A 10857-nucleotide genomic window follows, 5' to 3' on the forward strand; every position below is an offset into this window, starting at 1 on the left:
TGTAAGTGCTCCTTATCCTCCCCTGATGATCTTTGAGTAACTGCCGTAGGGAGACTTTCCTGGACTAACTAAGTCCCACTCAAACACTTAATAAAAATAATTCTCCACACACACACACACACACACACACATATATATATATATATATATATATATATATATATATATATATATATATATATATATATATATGGGTGTGTGTGTATATATATATATATATATATATATATATATATATATATATATATATATATATATATATATATATATATATACACGATAAATTTTGTACATTTAAACGTGTTCATTAAAGTCAGGATTTTCTCAACGACCTCGGGATCAGAGCTCCAGGCGAAATCACTCAAAAGACTACAGTATCTGACCGGCCGGGTTTTGATTCCTGGTCCAGGATACCTGTATGACATTGACCATACCACTCAGCCATAAAGAAGGATAAAAGTCAATGACAATTCTTTTGTACGTATACCTGTCGAACTAAGGTTTTTTGCTCTTAGAATTGAAATCAACCCATCTTCACCATCGTAGCTAATTGGCAGGTTTGTGTCTTGGCATTGGATTTATGATAAATTTTGCACATTTAAGTGTTTTTCATATTTCAAATAAACCATATATATTAATACATTAAAATCTGGATTCTCTTAACGACCTCGGGATCAGAGCCCCAGGTGAAATCACTCAAAGACTATAGTATCTGACCGGCCGGGTTTCGAACCTTGGTCCAGGATACCTGTACGACATAGACCATAACACTCAGCCACGAAGAAAGATAAAAGTTAATGATATTCTGTACATATACCTGTGGAATTCAGTTTTTTTTTTTTTTTTTTTGCACTTAGAATTGAAATCGACTCGTCTTCACCATCGTAGCTAATTGGTAGGTTTGTGACTTGGCATTCGATTAATGATAAATTTTGCACATGTAAACGTGTTTTTCATATTTCAAATAAGCCACATATATTAATACATTAAAGTCTGGATTCTCTCAACGACCTCGGGATCAGAGCCCCAGGCGAAATCACTCTCAGACTATAGTATCTGACTGGCCAGTTTTCAGACCCTGGTCCAGGATACCTGTATGACGTTGACCATACCACTCAGCCACGTTGAAAAATAAAAGTCAATGACAATTCTTCTGTCCATATACCTGTCGAATTCATGTTTTTTGTACTTAGAATTGAAATTAACCCATCTTCACCATCGTAGCTAATTGGTAAGTTTGTGACCTGGCATTTGATTAATGATAAATTTTGCAAATTTAAATACGTTTTTCCTATTTTAAATAAGCCATATATATTAATACAAAGTCTGGATTCTCTTAACGACCTCGGGATCAGAGCCCCAGGCAAAATCACTCAATGACTATAGTATCTGACCTGCCGGGTTTCAAACCCTGGTCCAATTCTTCTGTACATATACCTGTCAAATTCAGGTTTTTTGTACTTGGAATTGAAATCAACACATCTTCACCATCATAGCTAATTGGTAGGTTTGTGACTTGGCTTTCAATTAATGATAAATTTTGCACATTTAAAAGTGTTTTCATATTTCAAATAAACCATATATATTAATATATTAAAGTCTGGATTCGTATCATAAGCTAAGATGGCGAACTGATGCTAAAGTGATGTGGAATGTACTAATGTACAATGCGGCCAGAAGGCAGCGTTACCTGCTCTCCGTGTCCGCAAGTAGTTAGTTATATAAACAAACCAAACGTTGTTACTCGAAACTGAATTATGCTGGTTTTTAAAGTACATTATGGGAGCCCGTTTGTAACGGTGAATTGTAACTCGATATCGTTGTAACCCGAGGACCTCCCTGAGAAGAAAAGCTAACCAATCTAGAAGGTAAGCTAACTTAAAATGCAATAAACACTCATCGCAAGCTGGAAAGAAGATAAGTCTTTGAAATATCTGCTACGGAGAAACTGCTGAATAGGAAACTTGTTAGTGTGCTACTTACCATTAACTACTAGATTGTTTCTTTACTTTATTTGGTGATGTATCTCTTGAGAGCAAAGAAAATGGGGAAATTTTTTATAAATTTCTCGGAGTAAACATTGATAAGCCAAGCTTCGGGAGAAGAAGCAATATGAAAATCATGGAGGTTCATAGAAATAATAAGAATTTTTGTTTTTGTTATTCTTTTCCAAAGTGGTAGCTTTATATCCCAATTATCTTTAGATATTTTTGTTCATTTTGTGTTTGAGGTGGGATTATACTGTGATTTTTAATCAACTTTTCTGATTGTACTGTGATCTTTAGTTAACTTTTCTGATTGTACTGTGATTTTTAGTTAACTTTTCTGATTGTACAGTGATTTTTAGTTAACTTTTCTGTTATTCTTATAACTTGTCCCTATCTCCCCACAATAATAAAGAAGTGTCTGGCTATAATATATACATATATTTCTTTTCAGTCACGCTCGACTCTCACCATTCTACTATGATGTAGTGAATTTACTATTTGCAATGATAGAGTTCAGCACTTAACATACATATTTTAAATTTATTCTCTTAAGCTGTTTATATGATGCTTTAATTGTTTAAATTTGATATTTAGTACAGCAAAAATGTACCATTTATTAGGATTAATAATTGTGATAAAAGAAATTTTCACCCAAATATCAAAAAATTCCTGAGTTAATTTTTCCAATATTTTCCTTGAAAGTAATCTGCATTAAGAGGGACATTTCGTACTTTAACTGAAAGTTTTTTGGATTCGTTTTTATTTATATATTGATGACCGTGAAATGGTGTATATCAGAATTATCAGGTATACATAGTAGCAGCCATTTAAATTGATTTTGAGAAATGTGGTTATATTTGTTATTAAATGGAAGCTAATCTGTTGATAACATTTCATAATTTGTGAGTCACATTATACAAGTAATTAACCATTGCTTTTTATTATTTTACAGTGGATGTTCACTGCAGTTGTTCTCGTTGGTTGTATGGCTGTCCAATAAAATAATCCAAAGTCTAGTCACAAAGAACACACCACAAACACCCAGCAGAAATTACCCAACTCATCTTCACTCAAGCAGTAATCGGAGCAGCAGATAATAAACTATTGTTTTCAATATGCTAAAAGAGTGATTACTAACATTTATTTTCTCAATGATAATATGCTGTGAAATAAGGTTACAATTCCATATGGTAATGGAAGGGATGCTTGCATGGGAAGTAAATTGTCTGGGATGTGATGATTGCTTTTGATATTGTCTTAATTCTGTCGGTAGGAATTTTGTTTCTTCACACGAGTAGAATTTTTTTTTCTTCTGAGTGATTCTTTCTGTCACTAGCTATTTTTTATAAGATTATATAGATATATAAAAAGAAGCACCAGTCTCTAGTTTCAGGAATTTTGATAATAGCTGTTATTGCTTTAACAATTAATAAGTGTTCAATTTGAGGTTTTGATTTCTAGTTTGCTTTTTTTTACATTTATTTTTCATATACTGATCTCCAGACGGAAAGATATTTTTCATTTTCATATATTTTATTTGTTAATGCATACTAACAGGTAATATGCACATTTATGTAATGTATCGTGATTTTCTGAGTAATGATTTAATTAGTAAATTCAATTCCTTTAAATGAATAACTATAGTTTTTTCCAAGTGCTGTGAAAAGTTTAGGAATTTTATATTCAACATTTCATCATTGATTGTATGAATGTTGATTTTTTTTCAGCCTGGCTATAGAGTTTACCAGAACCAAGATTTCATTATATAAAGGCAGAGTTCAGTCTTGCAAAACTAGAAGACTTGTGCGTGTGTGAAGTGTTTGTGATTACTTGTATGCCACTGCTTTCATGGTCTGATTTTTTGGTATCTGGTGAAAGAATTATATTTTTGAGATATATTTTAAAAGATACAGTACAGTTCATGTAGCCCCAATAACCAAACGTTTTGTAGGGGTCAAATGCCTTTTGATAGATGCCAAGGAATTTTGTAAGAATAGCTATTTGTTTAAGAATAGTTGTAGATTTTAAGAAAAAAAAATGTTTTACTCTTGAATAAGGTTTTATTTTGATTTTTGTGGTTTTTGCAATATATTTGTATCGCATTTTAGAACACTGTTTGCAGAACTTTTTTTCAAGTTTAGGATCAATAGAATTTTATAGTTGTTCCAATATCAAATACAAACCCTTTCTCTATTAGGGATTATACTTTCGGCGAAGATGGAAGATTAGCCATAAGACTTTTAGCGAGGTAACTACCCCACCACTAGTTAGCATGGGGTAGGGGGTTAGCCGGCTACGCCGCTCATACACCTGTGGTGTTTCGTCACTTTACTTTTGACTCTTTGAGAGTAGATGTTCGTCTCTCCGCTCAACTCTTTTAACTGGACTTTGACTAATATTCTTGAGTTCTTGTATATATCTTATATACTTGTGTTTATATACATATTTAATTTAAAAATTTGTGGTTTATATATTATGTTATATATATATATATATATATATATATATATATATATATATATATATATATATATATATATATATATATATACACACACACATATATACTGTATATATATATATATATATATATATATATATATATATATATATATATATATATATATATATATATATATAAACATACTATATGAACATTCATCATTATGGTGTGAGTGCTGCTATTTTGGTGACCGCATAGTTCGGAGAAACACTCTCGCAATCTTTTCCCCTTTGATGCCGGACAGCCCGTAGGCTGGTGGCCTTCCCTGCTTCTCTGAGTGTAGCGACCCAGCCTCCACTGCAGGGGAGTCATCCTCATGTGGATACTCCTTGTCCGTTTGGATGTAGATGCCACTAACTCCCCGAGTTCGTCGTAGGGAAGGCCGCTCGCTCCCACTGAGTTCGTCGAAGGGAAGGCCGCTCGCTCCCACTGAGTTCGTCGAAGGGAAGGCCACTTGAAGCCTACCCAGAGCTTGTCTTCGGTCTTGCTGCTCTTTGCAGACGACACAGCACTCCCTCGTTCTATGATGGCATAGGGAATACATAGTCTAAAGCATGTTCCTGTGTCTCTCAAGAACACTTTTCATCTCCGCGGTTAGGTTGTTCTTCGAGTGGTTTTTCTTCAGCTAATTAATTTTTTATATTGATTTAATCAAACTTTTTAACAGGACTAACACTGCCACACTCCTTTGTTCTGCAATGGCAGCCAGTGGAGGGAGTGCATAGTCTAAAGAATGATCCTGTACCTGTCAGAGACACTTTTCCTGTCTGCGGGTTAGGTTGTTCTCCTAAGTGGAGTTTTTTCTTTTCCTTCTTTATTTTTTTCCTTAGCTTTTATGCCGCCACACTACTTCGTTCAGCTAAGTCAGTCGACGTAAGGAGTGCGAAGTCAGATGTTCCTGTTCCTGTAGAAGTTGCTGCTCCTACCCCATCACCACTTTCTTCACCTACCTAGTTCCTGATCATCACACTGACTACCTCTCCAGTACGCGGGTTCGGTCCTCTCTGGAGTAGTCTTCACCACATGAGTTTTAGAAGCAGTTATGGACTCCTCCATTCCTTTTCCTAATCCTTCGGAGTGTGGCCTGTCAGATCATGATGAATTGATCACTTCTCCTGGCAGCTGACACGTTGAGCAGAAGACCTGCCTTGCCCTGAAATCTTATCTCTCCCAGAAGACTAGTCTTGCCCAGAAAACTTGTCTTGCTCGGCAGACTCATCACAGCTAGCTGACTTTTCTCGCCCAGCAGACTCATCACGGCTAGCTGACTTGTCTGGCCCAGGAGACTCATTACACCCAGCTGACTTGTCTTGCCCAGGAGACTCATTACACCCAGCTGACTCGTCTCGCTGTGTGAATTCGTCTCGTCTAGCGGATGCGCCTCACCCAGTCCTGCTGCAACCAAGCCGGCAGCTCACGATCGCCCGACAGCTTGTGATTGGCCGTAGTCGCCCGTCAGCTCGCCATTACCCGCAATCACTCGTTGATTCTCGATCGTCTGTCAACTCGCTATCTCCCATGATCACCCTCAGCTTTCCATCTCCCACGATCACCCTCAGCTTACCCATCAGCCTGAGATTGCCCATCAGCCCGCGATCGCCCATCAGCTAACAATCTTCTGTCAGCTTGTCGTCGCCTATCAGCTTGCTATCGCCGGTACGCTCGTGATCGCTCGTCAGCTCGTGATTGCTTGTCAGCTTAATTCCAGGTTCCTGGTGTTCCAGCAACGTCTTTCAGCACCTGACATTTTCCTCTATGTTCGCCAGCACTTCAGGACCTATAACGAGGAAACACAGACCAGTTCGTGTCCAGTTTCTGCTCATTTCCAGTCTTTTTCTGCTTCTGTAGGCAGCTTGTCACAACCAATTGTAGTGACCTCTATTCACTGTCGCAGCACTGCCCAGCTCGCTAGTTTTCCTTCCGAGGTAAAGTAGCCCTCTGCCTTTGATGAACAGCTCTTCCTGCTTGCACAGAGTACTCAAGCGCTATGGCTTCTACGATCGCTTCGAGTCCCCTTGCAAGTCTCCTCATATAGATGACACAGTACTTCATCCTTCAGTCTCTACAAGTTGCACGACTTTGGTGGTGCTTCCCATGACATGTGGTTGAGGGAGTTTAGCACACACTCCCCTCTTGGAACCTAACCCAGCACTCACCATCAATAGGAGGGATTAAGAACAAGTATCAACCTTGGTTCTTAATTCCTCTCTCGCCACTTTGAACTTGCTGTTTCACACAAGTACAGTGGTTTTGGTATCCCGATGTATTCATCTTCTTTTGAGCTTCGATTCTCGGCATGCCTCAAGTGGCAGGCACTTGTTTGAAGGGCCCGCATGCGGTTGGCAATCTTCTTCATCAGCTCTCCAGTTCTCGTCAGCATTCATGAACGTTTTCATCACACCATGACCAGTACTATTATTACTTCAACTACTACTAGTGGGCTGACATGGTGTGTGCTTTTGGAACGAGGTTGCCTCCCCTGCTCCCTGCCTCTTCCTTTTGGTCACTTTTTGGTATATGGTTACCTTACAAGTCGATATCTTCATTAAATGATAAAATCTTCATTAGTTGCGCATGCACTCGCACATATATGCTGCGACGAGGTAGGAATAACATAATTTTACACAGTGGTTGTAGGAAGACAGTTCTACGCAGTTGTTGTCTCAATAGGAATTTTCCAACCTCTCACTGCTGCCGCTTTTCTCCTATGATTCAGAACGAATCTTCAACATAATCCTTTGAGATTATTTGCTTCTGCTTCTCTCCACAAGTTGAGAACTTGTTGGATCTCTTTCATAGTTTCGGGTTCCGATTCCTCGGATCTTCTCCCCCCTGTCACACGTGCATCAGGAGACATAACCCTGCGAGGTTATTTCTTATCATCCCCTTTGTTCTAGGGCAGGGGTGGCCGACCTTTTGTTTCCCATGCACCAATTTTTTTCACTTCTAATTCAGATGTGCCACATCCTTTAGGTATGGCAATATTATTTGTCGGTTATATATATAATTTTATATATATTATATGTATATATATATATATATATATATATATATATATATATATATATATATATATATTATATATATATATATGATAGTGTGGACAGATGTAGCAGTTGTAATGGAAAGGGTTTAACATAAATACAAAGTAAACTGTATTGACACTTTGAATTTGCATTAATAATATTCATTAGTTATTTCTGAAAGTACTATTAAAAATATATGAACATAATTAGCAGTTTTAAAGAAAGTAATTTCACATGCAGGAAAAATAAACATAACTAGGTTTAATGAGACTTTTGACTTTGCTTTGCTTTCACCAAATCTGTAATATTAGGAGTTTAATTATTAACTGAGAGCAAGACAGTTCAAATTTGAATCAGATGGTCGCGACCTCAGTTTGTTCTTGATAATTTTCATGGATGAAAAAGCTTGCTGGCATCTGAATATTATTCCAAAGTGACAGGCATAACTTTGGGCAAATTTTCTCAGTTCTGAAAAATGTTCACCTGGTAATGATCACCAAAAATTAAGCCTTTCAGATGCACTTGGGAGTGAGGGAAGTTCATTAAATTTACACTTCAGTACTGAATTTGCTCCTAGATCAATAAGTTCCATCTGTATATAACTAGGCATCTTCAGAATGTTATTTTCAGTAAGTGAAAAAGGATTTATAAATGCAAGCATGCAATCTTCTTCAGCAAAATCACTAAAACGACTATCAAAGACATCTTGCAGTAATATGATTTTTTCAATGTATTCTGTAAAGATGGTATTATCTTCAGCCCATTCACTTTGTTCCTTTAAATGTGGAAATAGGCTCAACTCCTTGTTTTCTAGCTGAGAGATAAACAGTTTTAACTTCATTTTGAATGCACTGATATCATTTACTAAACTAGGAAACTATCTTTGCCCTGCAGTTTTGAATTTAGGTCATTGAGATGACTGGTAATGTCAACTAAAACTGCTAAATCAAACATCCACTTTTCATCACACAGCAGATTCGTCCAAGGCTAATGAAAAGAAAGAGCATGCATGGACACAGTCCTTCAGTTGCTCAGATACATTACGAGAAAGTTCCTCAATGCATTTTGTAATTAAAGAGCTATTTCGTTTACCTTTCTTTCAATATTTTTATAACCAACACATTTTGCAAATTTTTGGAGACAGGGTTTAACAATATCTTCACCATCAGAGAAAAGCTTATGTTTTTTAGCCAACACAAAAGCATTTTCATAGGATGCTTCGAGCATTGCCAGACTTTCACAACCTCTCTTAACAAGGAGATTTAACCTCTTTTTCATATCGTCTTTTTTCTTGACCACATATTCTTTCCGTAACGTAGAGCCAGGCACTACTGTTTTTCTTCTATTTCAACTTGGTGTTTATTATAGTGCCTGCTAAAATCATGTCTTCTGTTATCTGTGAGAGTGCTTTCACAAACAATACGCATTGGTTTTCCTGAAGGACTCGCAATGGATAAGAATTCATTTTCCCATAGTTCATAAAACTAACGTTTGCTATCACTTTCTGCTTTTCTTTTGCTCATGTTCTTTTTCCCTGTGATGGGCAAACCACCTACTCCAAAAAAAGGTTAAACTTATTGAATGTTCAAAAAGAGATGATTTCTTCATAAATCATTGAATCGAAAACAAATAATTTCATTGAGAGAGAGCGAGGTGGGGGGGGGGATCTTCATGAAAATATGATGATTATTATTATTATCGCCACAAACTGCGCAGAAAAGGCTCATATACAATACATAAAAAAATAGACATGATAATATACAAATGATGGTGCCTAAAGTGCTTGAAAATATATGGTTCATCAGATAAAACAATATTTCTAAGTTTCGAAAATACAAAAGTTCAGTTATTCACATACCCTGAATTATGAGTCCATCGTGATAACACTCCAAGCGTCAACTCTAAATTGGCTCGTAAACTTTTGTATTTTGCCACATGGCAATCAGTGCTATTGCTTGACGATTCAACGCCAGACAACTATAATGCGTGTGCATATATTATTATTATTATTATTATTATTACCATCCAAGCTACAACCCTAGTTGGAAAAGCAAGATGCTATAAGCCCAAGGGCCCCAACAGGGAAAAATAGCCCAGTGAGGAAAGGAAATAAGGAAATAAATAAATGAAAACAAATTAACAATAAATCATTCCAAAAAAGGCAACAACGCCAAAACAGATATGTCATATATAAACTATTAAAAACGTCAAAAACAAATATGTCATATATAAACTAAAAAGACTCATATCCGCCTGGTCAACAAAAAAACATTTGCTCCAACTTTGAACTTTTGAAGTTCTACTGATTCAACTACCCGATTAGGAAGATCATTCCACAACTTGGTAACAGCTGGAATAAAACTTCTGGAGTACTGCGTAGTATTGAGCCTCAGGATGGAGAAGGCCTGGCTATTAGAATTAACTGCTTGCCTAGTATTATGAACAGGATAGAATTGTCCTGGGAGATCTAAATGTAAACGATGGTCAGAGTTATGAAAAATCTTATGCAACATGCATAATGAACTAATTGAACGACGGTGCCAGAGATTAATATCTAGATCAGGAATAAGAAATTTAATAGCTGTAAGTTTCTGTCCAACAAATTAAGATGAGAATCAGCAGCTGCAGACCCGACAGGAGAACAATACTCAAAACAAGGTAGAATAAAAGAATTAAAACACTTCTTCAGAATAGATTGATCACCGAATATCTTAAAAGACTTTCTCAATAAGCCAATTTTTTGTGCAATTGAAGAAGACACAGACCGTATATGTTTCTCAAAAGTAAATTTGCTGTCGAGAATCACACCTAAAATTTTGAAAGAGTCATACAAATTTAAAGAAACATTATCAATACTGAGATCCGGATGTTGAGGAGCCACCGTCCTTGACCTACTTACAATCATACTTTGAGTTTTGTTAGGATTCAACTTCATACCCCATAATTTGCACCATGCACTAATTTTAGCTAAATCTCTATTAAGGGATTCACCAACCCCAGATCTATATTCAGGGGATGGAATTGATGCAAAGAGAGTAGCATCATCTGCATATGCAACAAGCTTATTTTCTAGGCCAAACCACATGTCATGTGTATTTAGTATGAAAAGTAATGGGCCAAGAACACTACCCTGTGGAACACCGGATATCACATTCCTATACTCACTATGGTGCCCATCAACAACAACTCTTTGAGATCTACTACTTAAAAAATCAATAATGATGCTAAGAAACGACCCACCCACTCCCAACTGTTTCAGTTTGAAAACAAGGGCCTCTTGATTAACACGGTCAAAGGCAGCACTAAAATCAAGGCCAATCATACGCACTTCCTGACCACA

At 36.6% G+C, this 10857-nt stretch overlaps 1 protein-coding gene across 1 annotated transcript in view; it reads left to right on the forward strand.

Moving 5' to 3' along the window:
- tank (EI24 domain-containing protein tank) overlaps positions 1 to 4446 on the forward strand; it is a 543339-nt gene extending 538893 nt beyond the window's left edge. Inside the window, exon 8 of the mRNA XM_068378643.1 lies at positions 2941 to 4446. Coding sequence (XP_068234744.1) covers positions 2941 to 3085 — 145 coding nt within the window. The 3' untranslated portion in view covers positions 3086 to 4446. The remainder of the gene's footprint in view (positions 1 to 2940) is intronic.
- The last annotated feature ends 6411 nt before the right edge of the window (positions 4447 to 10857 follow it).

Source organism: Palaemon carinicauda, chromosome 8 (assembly GCF_036898095.1).
Source record: "Palaemon carinicauda isolate YSFRI2023 chromosome 8, ASM3689809v2, whole genome shotgun sequence".
Classification (NCBI taxonomy): domain Eukaryota; kingdom Metazoa; phylum Arthropoda; class Malacostraca; order Decapoda; family Palaemonidae; genus Palaemon; species Palaemon carinicauda.